The following is a 21328-nucleotide window of genomic DNA, read 5'->3' as shown; positions in this document are numbered from 1 at the left end:
GTCAGACTGATACCATAGGAAGGCCTGGGCTCCGTGAGGTCTAGAAACCCCGGTTGCTGGTGGGTTTGTGGGAATTGAGCCTACGTTTTTCCCCTTCTGCTGGAGAACATTGCCAATGGAAGCAAGCCGGGGTGCCTCCAAGTCATTCCTCTCCGCAGCCCAGGCCTTGGCTTTAACTCTTGTAATACACCAGCACCATTTCACCTTTTAGATGTGTACCAGGCTTGGCATAGTGGTCCCGAGGGGGCCAAGCCACTCTTTGCTTCTTAAATCTCAGTGTCTGCTCCCCGCCACAGGTTACCCAAAGCTAACAACGATGCCAACACTGTCACCCCCATTTTTCTTTGTGTACCATGTGGGTGATTTCTACTGCCCAGCCCTGATAAAAGCTAGGGTCTCCCAAGGACCAGTGTCTGTGCTGAGCTGCATTCAGAGAAGCGTATTCTTGTTGCCAGGTGGTAAGTGAAAACCAATTTCTATCTTCAAGTAGCCTGAGCCACACTGCTCTGCTATGTAATAGCTGCAGAGCCTGGGTTTGTTACTCTTTCAGAGACTTGGTTTCTTCAGCTGTGTAATGGGGGCAGTCAATACCTACACTTCATGGGATGACCATGAGAATTAACAGCATATATATGTAGGCTGGGTGTGGTGGCTCACACCTGTCATCCCAGCACTTTGGGAGGCCCAGGCCAGCGGATCACATGAGGTCAGGGGTTTGAGACCAGCCTGGCCAACATGGTGAAATCCCATCTGTACTAAAAATACAAAATTTAGCCGGGCATGGTGGCGGATGCCTGTAATCCCAGCTACTCAGGAGGCTGAGGCAGGAGAATCGCTTGAACCTGGGAGGCGGAGATTGCTGTGCTCTGGGAGACAGTTGAAAGCCAGACCTGATTGGAAAAGTTCTGGGCAAGTCCTATCAATTAGGAGGTGGTAGTTATTCTTTCACCCAATCATTCCTCCTCGAGATTTTTACTGAGCACCTACTATGTGCCAGGCTCTGTCCTAAGTGCTGGGGATATAGCAGTAGATGAGAGAGATGAGGTCTGTGCCTTAATGAGGGTATTACCAACCAGTGAGGGGTTGGTGTTAAAATGTCACAGGTTTCAAGATACGGGGTTCTGTGATCTGATTCATGCTACTCCCTCCCGAAAAACCAGGGCCACAGGAGCCATGCACAGCTGAAAGGCAGTGCCTGCGAGGCTGTGACCTAGCTGATGCCAAGCTTCTACGAACATGGCACATGCAAACAGACCTGCTGGTGAGGCACAGTGAGATGACACGTGTGAGGTCATGGCGCCTGTACACCCGCAGTTCCTTAGGAACTCGAGGTGAATGTGATTGCCTGCCTCACGTCTTCCTGAGTGGTGTCTCCAGTACTGAAGAGCAGCCTCTGGTACTGCTCTGTTGGCCTCGCGTTGCATGTGGATCTGGGGTTTGAAAGGCATCATTGAAGTCTAGTGGTGGAGGGTGGGTTGGGGGAGGACAAGGAGGATGCCTTACAGCCCCTGGAAGCTAATTTGAGGGGCATGTCCTGTCTGGTGTTGCTTGGCTGGCGTCTGATGCATTTCTCTTCCAGGAGCTCAACTCGAAGCAGGTGGCTCCTCTTGCCATCTTGGGGCTTGGTGCCGTCCTGGCCACAAACTGATCTGCCAGTGACATGCTCTCCTCCCAGTGAGCCCCTTTTACTAGAAACCAGAGTCTCAGAATCACCATGTCTACTCATCCCAAGAGCTGGGGACAGTTTGGCACGTGGTGTGGCATCTTTCTCGTAAGCCCTAAGGTCTTGCTCATAAAATGGCTGGTGGCAGGGTGCTTGTGAGTCTGCTGTCTGGGCTGGTTTCCGGAGGCCTCTGGTTTGCAGAGAGCGTCGGTGACTCACGCTGTTCTGCAGGTTGCCAGCCCAAAGCAGTCTGCGCACACTAGGGCGCAGTGAGGCTTGGGAGGGGCCCCTCTCAGCAGGATGTGAAAATGCATCTCTGAGAGCATGGCTGATCTCAGCCCTGCCCATTCTGAAAATGCAGAAATAGCTTCAAAGGTGAAAGTGCTTTGGTGGAAGAGGGTGGACTGGCCGTCGTCAATTCAGTCTGTTAACAAGCATCCTCTGTGTGAGGGCTGAGACACACTGCTGCTGCTAATAGAAATAGCTGCTACTTTTGGTTATTTCTTAGCTTGGCATAGTGCCATGTGTATGCATTCCCATATTACAGATGAGAAAAACTGAGGCTCAAGGACTTAAAAGATTGGCTCTGATTCCCAAAACAAGTAATGTGGTACAGACTTCTTATGATGTGCCTTGCACGTTTGAAGAACTTTGCATGCATTGACTCAGATTCTCTCTAAAAGCCTTAGAAGCTGGGAATAGTTTTTGCCCACCTTTAACAGAGGAGGCACAGAGAGGGTTAGGATTTGCCTCAAGTTCCATGAAAGGATGTGGCAGAGCTGGGATTTGGACCCCAGCCGTCTGTGTGTCCCTGTGACTCTGACCCCAGGGTGTGAGCCCCTTGCCAGGACAGCTGAGAAAGGGAGGAGCTGTTGGCTGGAAGAAACAGAAATTTGGGCCTGATCATGGGCAGACAAGCAGGATTCAGATGCAGAGAAAAAAGAGGGCCTCCTAGGCATCAGCCAAGCGACACAAAGGTGTGGTGGTGGGGGTATCAGGGTCTGCTCCTGGTTCAACCCCTGCCATGGACCAGCCATGTGATGCTGGACTAAAATAGAGGGATGTCTGCTTACCTGAACCTCAATGACTTCACTGGCCAGATGCCTACCTCATCAGCATAGACCGAGACTTTGGAGAGGAATGTACTTTGGGGACTGTATCAGTCAGCTCAGGCTGCATAACAAAATATCATAGACTGGGTGGCTTAAACAACAGAAATTTATCTTCTTACAATTCTAGAGGCTAGCAATCCAGACCAGGATTCTGGAGAATCCTGTCAAGATCAGGTTCTGGAGAGGACCTGCTTAGGTCCTGGCTTGCAGACAGTCACCTTTTCTCCCACTGTGTTCTCCTATGAGACAATGAGACTGACCTCTGGTGGCCCTTCTTCTTAGGCCACTAATTCCATCACGAGGGCCCCACCTTCATGACCTCACCAAGCCCTAATTATCTCCCAAAGGCCCCATCTCCAAATATCATCACAGAGGGGGTTAGGGTTTCAATATAGGAATTTGGCGAGTGTGGTGGGGGCATAACTCAGTGCATAGCAGGGACTGTATAGGTGAAAGGTTTGATCAAGGGGTGAATCAGGAGTGAAGGTTCTGTCTGCGTGTCCTGGGAGCTACTGTCTTTTAGGAACACCTGGTGCAGTGTCACCCATGAATACAGTCCTTGCTGGTCACTCCAGGTGGCCTTTGAGTTGATAGCAGTACGTGCAAGGGCCACGCCTGTGGATCTCACTTGGAGAAATTTAAGACAGAGCCTGGTCCCTACTCAGATCTTGAGAAATTTCTTTGCAGGCAGCCTAGTGGCTTCTCTTGCCTGTGAATCTGGAAAGTACGGAGGGAGTATGGTTGATATCTCTTATGGGAAATCCAGGACTTAAAATACAAAAGATAGATCCAAAGGTTTGTGGAAGAAACTGTGATATGGCCAGGGATGCCTCTGCTTCCAGGACGTGGGCTTGAGTTGGGCTTCGGGAGAATGTGGATGTGTTGGGGGGAGGGGTGTCCCATGTTGGGGCATCCCATGCTGGGGCTGTGCTGTGAGCTGGTCCTGGCATATGTGGGCAAACACAGAATGATCTGGAAGGTGAACTTATGGGAGGGTGAGATGGAGACTGGGCTGGAAGATTCAATAAATATCCAGTGAATTCTTTCGAAGAATCAGGGGCTATGTTGGTATTTGAAGAAAGAGCTTTATGAAGCTAGGCCCAGGGGGTTTGCACCTTCTCCCAGAAGAGGGGGAAGTTTTGCTTGATTCTGTGACGTGAGCAAAGCAAGTTAGGGTGGAAATCTTTCTTACTGCTCCCACCTGCTAATCCACCTGGGAGTGTCTGACCTGCTCACAATTCCATCTCTCTTGGATAAGCAAAGAGACATATACTCAGATGTCTTAAAACAAATGTTTGGTTAATTCCTCTAACCCCCAGAGGGGGTTTATGGTACATGTCTTCCCCAAAACTCAGGTATTTATTTTATTATCTCATTTGTGATCACAGGCTGATTTGTGGGTTTGAATTACTGTTTGTTTCCTGTGTCTCAATTCAATATAGTAACAAGTGCTTTTCTTTTGCCTTTTTTTTTTCCCAAAGGCAGCAAGTTATTTTGCAGGGCTTGTGCTGTTGGCTGATGTTTCTTAGCAGAGGGTTGGGGCCGAGGTGGTGATGAATTGGCTGAAGGACAAGGAAGTAAACTGTGGTTTGTTTAGAATGCTTTCCTGCCTGTGGTTGCTACTTTAGAAGCCGTGTGGTTGCTTGATAGGAGAGGTGCAGCTTAGTTGCGTGAAATCAGAAGAAATTCTGCTGAATTGGAGAATAGAAATGGGCAGTTCAGGTCTGAGTTTACACAGTTGGTTAGTCCTTCCTTGTCGGGCAGCTTAGTTGAGAAAGTCACCAATTGTTTCTCCGTAGATTGTAAGTTGATGTGCAATCATTGCAAAAAAGCAGACAATGGAGATGATGGTAGCATGTTCTACACTGGCTGAGGGGGGACAGCTGACTTGCCAAAAAAGCAGACAATGGAGATGATGGTAGCATGTTCTACACTGGCTAGGAGAAAACAGCTGACTTGCATTGTAGAAACACAAAACTGGACGTCCCTTAGACCAGTGCCTGTTTCCCATTGGCTCCACCACGGAGATGCACGCAGGGTTTCCCTTAAATTCCATCCCATTCTAGTGTGCATGCCTGTGAGCTCAGAAGTCTGGGAAGCTAGTTGTATATTTGTCAAGGAGACAGATTCTTGGGTCTGTACTTTTGTCTGTAATGGCTATTTGTTGACCTCTTGTGTTTTTATGAAAATTATCAGCATTGATTAAGCTCATCAGTGAACCACTTCTAATTTACATCCTAAATTATCATCTAGTCCATAGGACCAGTGGGATGACTCACCAGTTTGTGCCTGGGGGGTAAAAATGCAAGGCCACTGTACAGGTCTTAGGCTGTAACCTTGTATTAGGTTGGCACAAAAGTAATTGTGGTTTTTGAGGTACCCCTGTTTCTTTGGGAGGATTTGTAGATGATACTTAGGGACCATGTAGTAAGTCGAAATACTGCCTTTTCTCTTGACGCCCCATCTCCATATTACTGACAACTGACCAGCACATTCACACGGATCAATGGACTTACCTCCCATTTAAACATGTAGGGCAACAGAATGGTATCCTTGGTTATTGGAGTGGCCTCTTTTAGACTGGTCTTTGTCTCTTTCTCTTCCATCTTCTTTAGGGGACCATATTGTGGGCTTAATAAACACATGCCAATGAGCCAGCTATAGCATCTCATTTATTTTTATTTTTTTGAGACAGTCTCGCTCCGTTGCCTAGGTTGGGGTGCAGTGGCACCATCTCAGCTCACTGCAACCTCCGCCTCCCAGGTAGCTGAGGTTACAGGCACCTGCCGTCACACCCAGCTAATTTTTGTATTTTTAGTAGAGACGGGGTTTCACCATATTGGCCAGGCTGGTCTTAAACTCCTGACCTCAAGTGATCCGCCCACTTCGGCCTCCCAAAGTTCTGGGATTACAGGCGTGAGCCACCGTGCCTGGCCTATAGCATCTCATTTAATCCTCAGTGACTTTGCCAAGGAAGTGTTCTCATCCCCATCTCGTGGCTGAGGAAACTGAGGCTCAGGGAGACTGAGGCAGAGGCACTGTTGAAGTGCTTATGTTCCAAGAGCTTCTGATGTGAGTCTACATTTTAACAGAGGCCCCAGGGCAGCCAGAGGATCTTTCAAATTGGGGAAACCCTAGCCCAGGACTAGTACCCGTAGAGCTGGGGCCGCATCTGGTCTCTACCCAATGCTAGGAGGCTGTTCCTGGACAAGTCGCCCCATCTTTCTCTGCCTTACTAACTTGACCTGAGAAATGGAACTCTCACCACCACCCCGGGAGATGTCTGTGAGGATGAAGGAAGGCAGAGCGAGTAGCTACCTGCGGGGGAGGGTGTTTGGCGGTGGTCTGGTCCCGAGTTGATTTCAGGCCTCAGTTGAATGAAGACAGGCCCTGCCTCTGTCTTCCACAAAGAAGCTGACAAAGAGTGAAACTCTATGACTAAACAGGAAGCTGCACCTCCAAATGCTGCAGACGGAGCCATCATGTGATGCTTTCTATCTCTCTGAGAAGCTGACAGAACAGGGCTTGGTTTCTCGAGTCCCCTGAGATCGTGCCATTGTGCCCCCCACTCCCCATATGAACACTGGGCACCATGCGGTTTGGTGTTTGAAGGTTTGGAGAGAGAACTCGTGTTCTGGCTGGCTGGTCTGAAGAGCCTGGGCCCTGGGGTTCCAACTAGATTCCAACAAACTCCTCCAAGGGTGTGACTTCAGACCTGTGCCTGACACCTGAGATCCACTTAAGTGCTCCTTAAATGAGTAGATATGGATAAAGTGAAAACGTGTTGGTCATTACAGAACTTTAGAGCTGTCAACTGAGCAAAACAGGGAGTGGCGTGCTCTAACATAAGTTCCAACAGGATCACCCTGCTGTAGGGCCGGGGGTAGCAGCGGAGGTTGTTGGTTTCTGACTATCTTGGGTAAATCCAGAAGCATGTATGGGTGGGTGGGATGTGGGCTGTGAACAAGGAGTCAGGGAACACACAGGTTGGCCTGAACAACTGGAAGGAGAGAATGTGTGTTTCCCATCATGGGAACAGGTGAGACACGGGGAGGAGACAGGGAGCAGGGGTGAGGATCCAGAGATTGGTTTTGGCCGTGTGAAGTTTGAGATGACCTGTGGGCAGGTAGATATTGCAATCTGAAGTTCAGGAGTGATGGTCTGGGTTAAAAACATTAATGTGGCTGTCGTCAGGATAGAGGTGGTATTTTAAGGCCCTGAGGGAATTATCTGACAGTACCGTCTGCTCTTGGACTTGGAAGGAGTCAGTTTCAAGTGGAGACTGGGCAGTTTAGTGTGGGAGCTGCCTTAGGGCCACATCCACCTGGAAATGTTTGCTTTGGGAGATGGCCTGAGATGCATGGTCAGAAAAGGAGGAGAGATGAAGTGCTTCTTTTGCCCCAGGGCAGCAGTGGCCAACCCCAACTAGCCAATTCCTGTTGGAGCCCAACATTTGGAAATCCAGGCCTCTAACTGCATAAGCGCTGAAAGGATCTCATTTACTGAGCATTCTGTCTCCCTTGAAGATGAGATTTCAGGGAGCTTATGCCTCTATTTGAAAAAGCATCCTAGTTTACTTGACATTTCTAATAACGCTGCATTATTCCCTGTAAGAAATTGGACTCAGAAAACATTTCTAAATCAGGCATTTGGAATGGACTTGGGTATTCCAATTCGGCCAAAGGGGATTGGGAAGACAGGTGTTTTGAAAGCCACAGGCATTGTACAGATGTAGAGAGGAGTTTATTTACAATAGACTCCCCAGGTCTCATTCTCTTCAAGTGCCTTCGTTGTTCTGATAGGGCAGGAGCTTTTTTTTCCATTGTTGACAAAAAACAGGAAGAAAATGTGCAGTTTTATGAATTTCCCTGACCACTGAGGTGATATCACTAGTAAGAAGGAAACTGGGGCCCAGTTTAGTATCTGTAGATGCCTGAAGGAAGATAACAGTTGAGCAGATCTTTAATGAAATTCTGATTTTCCTTTGACTGCAGCAGAAACCAGCTTAATTTTCTCTTTGTAGTTGGCCATGATTTGTAAACCCCATCACATACCCACAGCAGCCCTTTTGTCCACCCTGAACACGCTCCCCTGATCCCGCACCCCACATAATGTAATGCACTTTGCACAGAGTCCCTCATCTCCATGATTATTACCCTAGTGTTGGGTTAATTCTGGCACAAATGCTAAGATGTTACAGAATTTTGGCTTAAACTAGAGCCAAAGGGTTAAGCTCTCTCCTGGGCTTGGATGATGTTGGAAGCATAAGAGAGAACAAAGGTGATTTTTTTTTTCTTCTCAAAAATGATTTTGCAAATCTTTTTCAGAGCTGATAGACACACACCTTAGCTGGATACAAAACATATTATGAAACAGAATGACTGTGATCTTTGATCCGAGAAATCAAAGTTAAAGGTAATCGATATCTTCTGCTTCTCCTTTTGTTTTCCAGCTGTGTGTTTCCTTAACTTGAATTTTTTTTTTTTTAAGTATAAGAAAACTTGACAGGCTGAAGGCCCTCTCTTCTCATTCTCCTGCTCTTAAGGGCTAGACCCCTCCACTCCTGAAGTGGACACTCCTGGGGACCTCCCTGAGAATCTCAGGGTTGGGCGGGAGAAGGGGGGGATGAGGCCCCGTTAACTTGCATGCGCCCCGATTCCAGGGCTGGCCTGCATGGAAAAATGCAGCAACGTCTTTGGAGCCTGCTCCTTTTTGGTTTTGCACACTTTGTTGTGGGTGTCCAGTTAAATGAGGCTCTCCATCCGTGGCGGGTGTTCGGCACTGGGGAACAGCAGAGTGAGCAGGGAGGTCAGAAAACCTACCTAAGAAGCCACTGAGGAAGCCCCGCCCTGTGCTTAGGTCATTTCCAATCCTGATTCCCTCCACTCAAGGTTTCAGCTCCTCCCGGGGGGGCTTCCTTGTTGTGGCTTTTGAAGTCGCATGATTCTGCTACTTGGTTTCTGGATTTGAAATCAGCCCCTTGAACTGAGTTTCCCAGGGTGCTCGGCTAAGCCCCTCACCCAGCAGATCCACCTCGCCGGGCCTCCACAGAAGAGCCTGGCTGCTAAGAAGACCTTATCGTGCAGGTTTCAGGAGGCCCTGGGGTGTGAAGTCCAGATGAGACATTGAGGAAGGTTGCATTACCTCTCTGTGCCTCAGCTTCTTAGATGCTGTTGCTGTTATTTAATCTTCTCCATATTCTAATTGGAATAAACCAGCACACACAGTGCCCAGCCCATCTTAGAGCTTCTATTAGCACACCCAGGGGAGCTGACGCTTCAGAAGCATGATTGCCAGAGGATGGGGCCTGCTGAGATGAACCCCTACTTCCCTATGGCAGAAGGAAGCCCTGTGGGGAGGAGAGCACATTCTCCAGCCATCTGCCACTCTCCCTCCTCAGGACTTTGCATCCGAGGAATCAGGATAAAAATGCAAGTAAAATATCAGTGCTGAGGTTGTAAGCCCCTCAGGGAACTTGTCAAAGGGCGGTGCCTTTTTAATGTGTGTCTTGGGCTCAGGGACTTTGGCAAGCCAGTGGCTCAGGCCTGTGGCTGACTCTGACCAGCATGGCCTGGGAGGGGATTTACTGCTGCTGCATCACTCTTCAGACCCCACCCACAGCTTTGGGCTACAGTCCTATTGAGGGTTTTATGTTCTTTTCACTGAGCCTCACTCAAGTATGGCCAGGTTTCCCTGGAGAAGATGAACACTGGGAAGTTTCTTAGTAAGCGCAAAGCAGAGGTCTGGGAGAGCTCCGTTTCAAGTAACAGGGCTTTTCAGTTAGAAGTCAGAGGGGAAGGGCTGGGCATGGTGGCTCATGCCTGTAATCCCAGCATTTTGGGAGGCCGAGGCGAGGTCAGGAGTTCGAGACCAGCCTGGCCAACATGGTGAAACCCCGTCACTACTAAAAATACAAAAATTAGCCGGGCATGGTGGCAGGTTCCTGTAATCCCAGCTATGCTATGCAGGAGAATCGCTTGAAACTGGAGGCAGAGATGAGCCGAGATGGCGCCACTGCACTCCCAGGCTGGGTGATGGAGACTCAAAAAAAAAAAAAAAAAAAAAAGAATCAGAGGGGAGGGCTCAAGACCAGCAGGCCCGGTTGCTTAGGAAACTTACCTCTTGGCCTTCAGAGTCGCTTCCCCTGATAACAGTTAGGACCAAAGGCAGACGGTCCCAGAGAGGACTTCATGTGCTTTCAGGTTCATGCATCCTGACCCAAGCATGCAGGGGTCGTGGGAGTGAATTCAGCAAGGCACTGCAAGGCAGAGGAAACAGTCAGTAGTGACTAGGGGGTGGTGCCTTGGGCCCCCTCTTGGCTCTCAGATTCTTTGATTTGGCCTGGAGAAAGCAGCCCTCTCGATTCCCATCCAAGCTTGAGGAGTGTCTTTCTGGCCATGGCTTTTGTGGCTGGGCCCAGGCTCTCGTGGGCACTCACGCAGTCTCACCAGATTTTAGAAAACATGCTTGAGGTTTGAGCGAGAAGCAGGACCCAGCCTATCCGCTCCTTCCTGTTGCTGCTTTCTCAGGGGATTCAGTTCCAAAGTCAGCAGTCAAAGGGAAAGGGCCTAGAGTAAAATTCACCCTTGAAAGTCCTTTAAATTGCACCTGAAGTATTAATACATGTGTGTTGTTTTCCCCATGTAATCCTGAGTAGCCATCCTGCTGCAAACTGAAGTCTGGGAACCTCTGAGCTCTGATAAAGGAAGGAGGAGAAAGTACATGCAGGTGTCTGGGCCTTTTAGCAAAACAGAAAATTCCTAGGACAGAATGGGATACTAACAGAAGTCAGTTTTAGCTTTTAGAAATCCAGTAAGAGGCACTGGCTTCCCCAGATTGCCACCCTCAAAAAGTAGGCAAAAAGAACACCCTGCTTTTTCTTCTTTGACATTGTCAGCTCCTAGTATATATATGCTAAACTACAGCTCTCGGGTCAATCCTGGCCCCAAGCCTGTTTTGGCAAATGAAGTTTTATTGGAACACATCTGTGCCCATTTGCTTACTGTCTACGGCAGCTTTTATGCTACACTGGCAGTGCTTAGTAAGTGAGAAGGAGCCCACAAAGCTGAAAATATTATCTGGCCCTTTCCAGGAGAAGTTTGTTGACCTCTGATATACCATCTTTTTGTGTCTGTAGCCATATCCTTCTTACTGAGTTGAAACACCTCTTTATATATAAATGACTTTGTCATGTATACTGAAAATGTTACACCATGTTTTGTGCGTAATTTTTGTATACTTAAGATCGGTTCACTTTTTCCTTTCCAGTTTCAGGCTTAGTAGTCACCCTGAGATCATTCTCCATCAGTCTTTTAGGGCACCTCTAAGGATGATCACAGGCCAAGAGCACCATGGCAGACTCACAACTGCTGGCCTCAATTCTGTTCTGAGAAAGGGACACTTTCTCCAGCAGAGCACTTGCCTTCGTCACACGGCCTCTCTTTGCTGGCTAAGCAGAGTCTGCTATAGCCGTCCCCTGACTTCACGCAAATGACACAGAGGATTCTGGGATCCCCAAAAGAAAGAGGATCAATACTGTACAAGTTAATCAAATGGGCCCTGAGTTCAAATCCCAATCCCCCGTCACCTGCTAGGGAGAGTATTGGTCTGCCTGTCTCTATTTCCCCATCTATAAAATGGGGATGATGATGTTACTAGGAGCAGTGTGAGAATTAAATAATAGTCCCTGGCACTGTATAGGGCCTGGCACACAGCTCTCAGGAAATGTGAATGGCTGGTATTCTTTCATAGAGAGAAAGACTCCAAACAAGTAACAGATCAGCAACCCATTTGTCAATCGAATAAAAAAGGAAAATCAGCTTCCTTAAACCAAGGGACCTAGACTGATGGTGCAGGGTCCTTGGGGTGGACTAATGCAGGCATTAAGCACCTGCTGTGTGCATGGTGCCATGCATGAGTGGGGCTACTTGAAAATTCAGTACTTGCTTTTGGAGGGAGTGAGGGCACCATGGCAGGAATGTGGGGCAGCTTCCAGGAAGGGGCAGAGCACTGCACATGGCCCCATTTGGGAACAGGTAGGAGGAGAGGTACAGTTGCTGGCCTAGGGTAGATTATTGGAGGAATAAAATGTTGATGGCAATAATACAGGAGAGTGGTTCAGCACCCAAACCTCAGAGGCTGACTTGGGGAGGACAATCTTTGCTGTGACCTGAAGTTTCCCAATCCCTTTCTAAGCTTCTGTGTTCTGTTCATAAATAAATGTTATTGAGTACTTCCCATGCATCAAGGCATCGTCTAAGGGATATGAGGGGAAGGAGAGCATCAGCACAGCAGGGGATAGTGAGGAGACAGGAGTGCAACTGGGCTGGGGGTGGCCACCAAGTGGAGCTTTGCCAGGGAGACTGTTTGAGCCTTAGGTGACATGAGCGAGAAGGAAAAGCGTTAGACTAGGGAAAGCATGATGCTACTCAGAGGAGCAGCGTGAGGAAGGTGAGACGAGGAGGAACAGTGCTGAGTGGGGGCTAGACATAGGGAAAGCATGATGCTACTCACAGGAGCAGCGGGAGGAAGGTGAGACGAGGAGGAACAGTGCTGAGTGGGGGATAGACATAGGGAAAGCATGATGCTACTCAGAGGAGCAGCGGGAGGAAGGTGAGACGAGGAGGAACAGTGCTGAGTGGGGGATAGACAGAGACCAGGAGAAATGGCATGGTGAAAGGGTACTGGGGTTCCCCGGTACCCTGGAACTCGAGTCTGCAAATGTGGGACCTCCCTGTGGACCCTGCATGAAGTGGTTGAGCAGAGACCCCCCTCTCAGAACTTAAAGCCCAATGTGGCTCTACTCTGTCACCACCACCTAGCAGGCATTTCTGTTCTAGAACTTTCTCCTTGTTGGCAGTCAGGGGAACAAGTGCCGAGATTTCAGAAAGAGGAGGTTCCTACCCAGAGAGGTTTGGGCAGGAGTTGAACTCAGGGCCACTTCAGCACCCCCAGTAGCAAGAAGGTCTAAGTGCATAGGGTCACTGAATTTTCCAGATGCAACTCTTCACTTCTATCTGAAAGTAACTCCCAGAAAGCAGGACCGTTTCCATCCAAGGAGAGGGAAACATGCTTCTGCCTGTTTGAAAGGTTTCCCTACTTCCTATCCCCTGCCCCAGCCCTGTGTTCTGAGAAGGGAAACAGCCCTTCGAGAGGGCCTTGGTGCCAGCGTCTCTGCCTTCCAGCTAATTTTAGAAAGCTGAGGCTGTGGAAAGTTTTCATTAAGGATCCACTCCTCTCACTTCCTAGGTTGAGAAAACAGGAAGCCCTTTGGAATCTGGGCTTTGAAAAGCTTCACATGAAGCTGCCCCGACCCCACCTGCCCCGGGCATTTGGCTTTCGCTGCATAAGTCCTACACAGCACGGTCAGCTCATCACCCCTGCAGGGAGCACTGAGGGTCTGGGCTGACAGTCCTTATTCAGCTTCTGGTTTAGGGCCCCTGGGAGTCAGCTGTTACTCAGTACACAGTAGATGCCCAACTAGTGCTGGTTAGCTAAATATATGAATTCGTCCTCTACATTCCTATTAATGAATCCATTTCCACATGTTGGAAAAGTTATACATAATGTATATATTTCTAATACATATATACTGGTCTACAAACCAATACTGGCTGAACACTGGGCACTGTGATCTTTACTTGCATTATCTCATCCAAGCACCTCAGCAACCTGGGAGGTAATATTTTTAGATGCAATTTACAGATGAGGAAACTGAGGCACAGAGTGGTTATGTCACCAAGGCAAGGTTCACCAAGCAAGTGGCAGAGGTGGAATTCTAACCCTGGCTGGCTCTAGAACCTGACCTCTCATGTACGTGCTTGTGGCACGCCTGACGTTCTGGCACAAAACAAAGTCAATGGTTGCAAAGCACGGAATTCAGAGTCCAACATGAAGCGTGGGGATTTTACTAACCATCATAACCACCAGCTATTGAACACCAGGCACTGTGCTGGGCGCTATTACCTATGTGAATGCTTAGCATCCTCACAACAGCCTGAAAAGGTATGTGCTATGATTCCCACTTTACAGATGAGAAAACTGAGGCATGGAGAGGTAACATCATACAGTCAGAGAAGGAGCTGAGAATCAAACCCGGTTCATTCAGCTCTTTGCGTTCCCCGACTCTCACTGTTATGGAGGTTGCAGACCATCTGGGCAGGGGTTTTCCAGGGAAAAGCACCCTGAACCTAGGAGGGCCCAGCTTTGACCATGGAGAAACTTCGGGCAACTCTGAACATTTAACCCTCACTGCCAATGTAACTTAAGGCTTAGGTGAGAAAAGGAAGTATGAGGAGGTGTGGGAAGAATTCAGTGTCAGAACCAGGAAACGGGAAATGAACCTGCCTTTGATGGGACTCCCAAAGGGGTCTACATCCTCATCCCTTCCACCCCATCACTAGTCAGTATGGTCCACCTGCAAAACTGAAGGCGTAGGCATACCTTAGGGAGCATGCCTCACGCATGGGCTGTCACCAATAGCACCTTCTTCTTTCCAAGAATGTTTTAGGGAACCTTTTTGCAGGATCCACTATCCTAAGATCTCACTGCCCTAATTCTAGTAATTAGTACCTTACCCAGTGGCCAAAGTGGGAGAAGGTAGCTTGCTTCTTGATGCCAGTGACTGTTACTGCTCTTGGTTCCCTGCTAGGAACTTCACACATACTTCTGGGGAGGGAGGTGATCAAACTTTCCCAAGCTGGCACATGATCCTTCACCTGGTTGTGCTGAAATGGAAACTATGTTTATGTTGATGGCTAGTCAGTCTTTGGGGGGCCCTCACTTGCTCTCTTTGTAAGGGTTCCTCTTTTGAGAAGCGTAAGTTTTATGGATCAAGAAAGAACCATGTTTTATCAGACCTAATCATGTAATAGGCATTTTCTAGATGTGGAAATAGTGGAAGTAGTTTGGTACACAATAGAAAGCCTCAAGCACGACATCAAATGCAGAAGAGGAGAAAGTTACTTCAAACATGCCCTATGGCTCAAATCCATTTTTGCCACAAAGATTTCCATTTCTGCCACAAAGATTTGAAAAAGTTACCATTTGAGCAATTTTCACTAACAGATCTTTAGCACAAAATATTGCCTGAAGAAAATATGATATAGGAAAGCATTCCTTATATTAAAAATTGTCAAATATACCATCACAAGGGACAATAAAAAAAGTATTTAAAAAAAAAATAGAGATGGGCAGAGTGGTTCATGCCTGTAATCCCAACATTTTGGGAGGCTCAGGTGAGAGGATCGCCTGAGCTCAGGAGTTTGAGACCAGCCTGGGCAACAGAGTGAGACCCTGTCCCTACTAAAAATTTAAAAATGTAGCCAGGTGTGGTGGCGTGCACCTGTAGTCCCAGCTACTCGGGAGGCTGCGGCTGCTAGGAGCCATGATCATGCCATTGCACTCCAGCCTGGGTGACAGAGCAAGACCTTGTCTCAAAAATCAATAGCCCGCTAGAGGTTCTAGAAAGTGAACCTGATGCGTGTTTTCGGTGCCCTCTCACTCGCCCCATTCTCTCTCTCTCCCCCCTCCTCTTTTCTTTTGTAGTTAATGAAATTATCAGGAAGGAGTTTTCAGGACCTCCTGCCAGAAATCAGACGTAAAAGAAGCCATAATAGCAAGACACCTTCTGTATCTGACCCCTCGGAGCCCTCCACAGCCCCTCACCTTCTGTCTCCTTTCATGTTCATCTCCCAGCCCGGAGTCCACACGCGGATCAATGCATGGGCACTAAGCAGACTCTCACTTAAGGAGCTCGCCACCTCCCTCTAAACACCAGAGAGAACTCTTCTTTTCGGTTTATGTTTTAAATCCCAGAGAGCATCCTGGTTGATCTTAATGGTGTTCCATCCAAATATTAAGCGCCTGCTGACCAAAAGCACATTCTGCACGAGACAGGACACTGGAACTCGCCTGAGAACAGAGTGACTGGAGCTTGGGGGGATGGGTGGGGGACAGAAGATGTGGGCGCTGTGATTAAACCCCAGCCCTTGCGTTCGTTTTTCCAGGTCGCAGATACAGCTCCTGTACCTTTTGAAGGAAAGGAGTTCTCAGAGCAACCAAAGGAACGTGACCCAAGCGCCCAGCTTACAGGCTGAAGAAACCCAAAACCCTCGATAGAGACAGAAACTGAACTGTCAGTCCTTAGAGCTCGCCCAGTCCATGCCACAACTGGGCCACAGCTAAAGCTTTATTTTTGAATTCTCATTCCAAAACCAAACTGTCTTGCCCAGACAAGATCACCTGTTAAGACTTCTTGGCGTTAAGTTATGACATGTATACGCGTTTGTTATTATTTTTTTTCTGCTTTAAAAGGCTGGCCAGGGCACCTAGCACTGGAGCTGTCTTGGCGAGCTGTTCTTTAACCCCTGCAGCACGCAGTCCTGCTAACACAATTTCCATAGACTTGGGGGGCTGACCCAGGCTGCAGAGAGCAAGCACCTGTCTGCTGCAGCTGTACAACCTGGATGCTTTGCAAGGTTCCGGCTTGCTTTCTTCCTAGCAGCCAGAGTGCTTTTCCGTAACGCAGTGAAGAATCTCAAGCATGTGCATTTAATTGAGGAATAGCAGAAGGGCTAAAGCAACCAAGAAAAGAAGTGCGGGTATTTTTGTTAAGGAAAACAACCCAAGTGCTTCTGGAGGTGGGTTTCTACCAAGATAGAGGAAAAGGGCTGAATTCCCTCTAACCTAAATTCAAAGTGGGACAGTCAAGCTCAGGATGTGCTTCCCAGCTTCACTGGTTAATTTGACCTGAACCTATTTAAAGATCTCTTCTGCCCCTGAAGACCTATCCGCACTAGAATTCTAACATGAAGAAATCTACTCGAATGCATCCTTTACTTTGAATGAGCTCTGTTCAGACCAGTTGCATGTTATATGTGATTTCCTTCCTCCCAACTGTTTCCACTGAGCGCACCCACAGTCTCCCCTAGTCTTCCTCTGTGGGTGTGATTTTTGTGATTTTTACAAACAAAACCCTTGAAGTTCTTGGCAGATGTGTTTCTGTTTGTTTGCATGTACTGCAGATACCCCAGGACAAGCGGGGGATTCATTTTTCAGCCATTCAGTTGTTTCCTCAATAATCCGCAACAAAGTGAAAATATTCTTAGCACTCAGACTGTACTTAGAGTGTTTCCTCAGTCCAGTCTGTACAGTCTGTAGGCAGAAGGCCTCAGAAGAAAGTCATGGCCACTCAGTACCCACTGTGGGCTTTGTAAGTCCTGGCTGTCCCGTCAAGGTTACCCAGAGGTAAAAGCTGCCTGGGAGTGAGGCCAGGTGTGTTTGGCACTCCAGATAGAAGACAAAATGCTCAAATTCGGGCCTGTGCACTTGTATGCAACCTGTCGGTCAATACCTAGCATTTATTTTTCCCTAACAATGAACGACCTTTCCCTCACCTACCCTGAGCTCAAAGAGTTTAGCAAAATTCTCTTTTAAATAAACAGAATGCCAGTAAGAGGTTGACCCCTACCACAGAACTTCTGGGATGCTAAATACTTCCTCACGAACAAAATAAGTTCCTTATACTAGCAACTTCCTCACGAACAAAATAAGTTCCTTATACTAGCAGCTTCACCTAAAGAATTTTCTCTCCAGCAATATTGACTTCACTGGGGAAAAGCCAGGAGTGTGTGGTGAGTGATTTGTTCTCACTTGACCTGGCTAGGACTGGCTAGGAGCCATTTTTTGTACATGAGGGAATTTGGGCTTTCCTCAGTTATCTGAATGTTTTACCCAAGTGCCTTCCTGCTATTGTAGCAAAGTAGCTCAGCTTCCTTGTCCACAGGGTGAAAAAGGACTAATGCATTTTCCATCAGTTTTCTAACTATGTTAGCAAAAAGGGCCTCCTGGTAGCTCAACCTCCTGTACGCATGTGTGTGTGTAATACACACACAAACCCCTCTGTTTTTCTAAGACATCTTAGCTGGATATTATAGGAAGCACTTTCATAAACAACTGTAACAAATCGCAAAGGAAAGAGAAACAAAAGCATTAGATTTGAGACATAAACAGGCAAGAGAAAGTGTATTAGGAACTGACAGCTATCAAGGAAGTTTTGTCAGTTACAAATGCTAGGAGGAAATTTTGACAGGAAGGATGGCTCATGAAATATTTCCAGTATGGGAAGAGGCAATACGATCCTCTAAGAGAATGAGAAAGTAGGGGTATCTAAATGGTAAAGATGGGTGTGTTGCACGTGTGTTAGAAGGATCTCAGTTAAGTGAAGGTTTGCACTGCTACATCTAAGTTAATGTAAATATGTAGCACTCTGACAGGTCTACCATGTTGCTGAATGTAGTATATTTCCAAAGTTTGCAAGTCTTCCTGTATTGTACAAAAATGCTGCTGCTTGATAATATGTATAGCAATCCAGATTAGTATGTTATTAAATTTTATTTTCTTACCTGTATTTTTATGCTTTTTACCTGTCCTCAAAATATTACACCCCTGTTGGAATTAGATTTATATTTATAAATGGTCAGAAATCTTTTTAAGTGTCTCTTTTTACACATAGGTTGATTTTTTTTTTTCTTAAGAGAAATGATGTATTCTTGAAACATTTGTTACTCATTCCAGGAAACAAAAACCCATATAATAAAACCCCCACTCAGAGCCTGTTAGTCACCTCTCTAGAAGATGGCATCTCAGGAGAAGGCATGGCTTCGTGGAAGAAGGAACCACCTTTTTCTTGCTCAAGAATTATGCTGACTTCAGCCCTGAGCCTGGATCTGGTCACTGAGAATCATCGAGTGTCGTCTAGATCCTCCCCCCAAAATAAGTAATCTAGTAGGTGATTTTGATTTTAAAAAATTGACACCAAAACCCTGCCTGCATTATAATGGAATTCGAAAAGAATTCATGTTCACAGAACCCAACGTTCAGGCTAATATTTACAGAGGGGACCAAATCTAAATCCTGGTAGATAACTCCTGTATGCTTTATCCAAAGGACATCCACAGTTTTCCAGCATAGCCATAACCAAGGATGAATTGATTCCTTCAAAGAACTGGGAGGCACAGATATTGCATTTTTTGTTTACATCCAGTAGCCAAGACGCCTCAGTGAGCCAGTCTTGGGCAGAGGCTGTCACATTTAGGCAGATTGGAAGTTGGCATGTTCTAATTCTCACTCTGGACTACAGTGAGGCTGAATTTATCATGTCAAAAAAAAAAAAAAGACCTTTCCACGTGCTTTCTATTGCTCAGAATTGAAAGAATGTTTTCATTTCAAGTTTACAAGAGGCATGGATGGAGTTGTGACGTTCTTGACAAGCTGGGCTAACCTTTCCCGAACTTGTTTCCCAGAGGCAAGGTGCTCGGTGACCCAGCGCATCTTAACCTTTGGTCTCCTAGGCTCGAGGCTAGGGCATTACGTTTCATGGAACCAAAACAGCCAATTGCATAGCAAGTATTTTCCTGCATTCCAATTAAATGCTTAAGAAAAAGCAGCATCCTATAAAATTGTGATCATAAACATCCATTTCCCTCAGCTTTTGTGAGTGCCTTGACTTACAGCCAACATCACTGTTTAACTCAGTCTGTTTAAAAACAAACTTTTCTGGTGGGTGATAACAGAGAGTTGCTCCCTGAGCCATCAGGGTCCTGGCAGCTGGAAGTGAAAGGGTTATTAACATTCTACTTTTATGCAGCTGTTGGCTGACTAGAATAAACTCCCTGCTGAGTTCAACCTTTGAGTGGAATGGATGCAAATGATGTTGTTTCCATTAGAGCAGGTGCTCACAGCATTCTGATTGGCCTGAGCAGACCGAGGCTATGGCTGTTGGGACAAGCTTAGCATCCTGGACATCTTGTCAAAGAACCTCACTCGCCCCCATGGCCTCTACAGCCCTCAGAGGAGAGAAAACCAGGACAATCCTCCAACAAACAAACAGAGGTCTCTCCAACATGGTGGTGCTGGCAGGCTTAGGTTTAGAAAATCCTGACTGTTAAAGGCGTTTGAATACATCACATTCCTATGCAAATGTTTTTAATCTCCAGTTTAATGTAGTTTATTTTTCCTATATGTAAAGTATTTTTATACGGCTTGTATCATGATAGTTTAGCAATAAAACAATTGGAAGCAACAGCTACTTTGGTGTATCTTTCTTTTCCAGAGAGGCTACTCAAATATCCCCTTTACATTTCGGGCTCCCTCAGCAAGGAACATTTTGTGTGTGCACATAAGTGTGTGCGTTTACTCCTCGTCTCAGCCCTAGGAAGTAGTCTCAGCCCTAGGAGGTAGGTACAGTCCCACTCTGCTTGTGACTCAGGCTCAGAAGCCACTTGTCGGAGGTGACAAAGCCACATGGTCAACCTGAATTTGTCTGATTCTCTCCAGCACAGCTCTGCTGTAATCTGTGCCTCTAGACTACTTTTGAGGTAGCATTCATAAAAGAGATTTATGATGCCCACCTTAGACCAGCTTTCCAGCCACTTGGAAGGCAAAAGCCATCATTTTTATTTGAGCATCTTGCAAAATATCAAGGTTAAAGAAAAAAATGCACCTTATACCTTCAAACCCACAAACATAAGTACTAGAACCTTCTAGCCAAGTTCCTCCTTAAAACAGCTTTTGCCACCCTGTAGCTAAAGCACCTAAGAGGTTTGGAAGTAGCTGCTATTTTTAATGTCTTAATGTGGTTCGAACCTCCTCCCACCCTTTAACCCCAGGGAAATGGAATGGGATACCTGCCCCAGGCCCTGTGCTTCACTCCACCATAGCCCTGCTCTTGGAATGTCTTCCTGGGAATTTTCTAGCCACCCTATTCCAGTGCCTGTAACCAGCACCAGCACTACCAAATGGGCAGGTGTCCCAAGCTCAGACAGGGACCTGCATGGGTCCTGGCTGCTGGAAGTGCCTATCTTGAAATAGCGTTAGTCTCCCTCTGGTGGCTGGGACCAGCTGGCTCCCATTTCTCCCCTTCAGATGCCCCAAAGAGCTCTAGAACCTGCACCTACAGGGTCCAGGCCAGCTTCCAGAAGAGCAACCTGGTGAGCAGATTGCTCCTGATGGCTGGTGCAGTATTTTCATTGTGATTTTTGTGGGATGGTGTGAGACTGGATCACCAGAATGGTGCTGATTTAGGAATGGCTCAAATTGCATATGCAGACAGGAGCCCCACAAAAAATATCTGCCCAGGGCTACACCTAAGAGGCAACTGTGCCCCACTAAGATGATTGCTGCCGCTGCGGCCAACTGTTTTGCTTTAACTCACTTTCTGAAAACCTTACACCACTTCTCCTAAATCGAAAGTCAAAATCACTTAAGCAGAGGACAAGGCTAAAACTATACAGTCATTTTTAAAAAAGAAAAAAACAAACAAAAAAAACAAGTCTGTGTTGTACATTTATATTTAAGCCACACTTAATAAACACAAATTTGGCCTGTGTCTCAGTTTCCCCAGATATAAAATGAGGACTCTAGTCCCTACCTCACAGGTGCTGCATGCTTAATCAATATTACCTATCGAGCCACCGTCCCATCATTTAACAAACAGATTTCAGATTCACCTAAGGCTTATCGTGGAGCCTTGAGCTCATCTTGAGACCTCATT

The 21328-nt window shown here is 47.1% G+C and overlaps 1 protein-coding gene across 3 annotated transcripts in view; it reads left to right on the top strand.

The window, feature by feature from the left end:
- The window catches only part of NFATC2 (nuclear factor of activated T cells 2), a 177122-nt gene extending 157262 nt beyond the window's left edge, over nucleotides 1–19860 (top strand). For 2 of the 3 annotated variants that reach the window (XM_063720558.1, XM_002830424.5), the window contains exon 10: nucleotides 15322–19860. In XM_063720558.1, coding sequence (XP_063576628.1) covers nucleotides 15322–15377 — 56 coding nt within the window. In that variant the 3' untranslated portion in view covers nucleotides 15378–19860. Of the gene's footprint in view, nucleotides 1–8102; nucleotides 8191–15321 lie in introns of all 3 variants that reach the window. The other variant, XM_002830425.6, reaches the window with a different exon arrangement.
- Nucleotides 19861–21328: the final 1468 nt, after the last annotated feature.

The sequence above is a fragment of the Pongo abelii genome, chromosome 21 (genome assembly GCF_028885655.2).
Source record: "Pongo abelii isolate AG06213 chromosome 21, NHGRI_mPonAbe1-v2.0_pri, whole genome shotgun sequence".
Classification (NCBI taxonomy): Eukaryota; Metazoa; Chordata; class Mammalia; order Primates; family Hominidae; genus Pongo; species Pongo abelii.
This window is presented reverse-complemented; position numbering and strand designations above follow the sequence as displayed.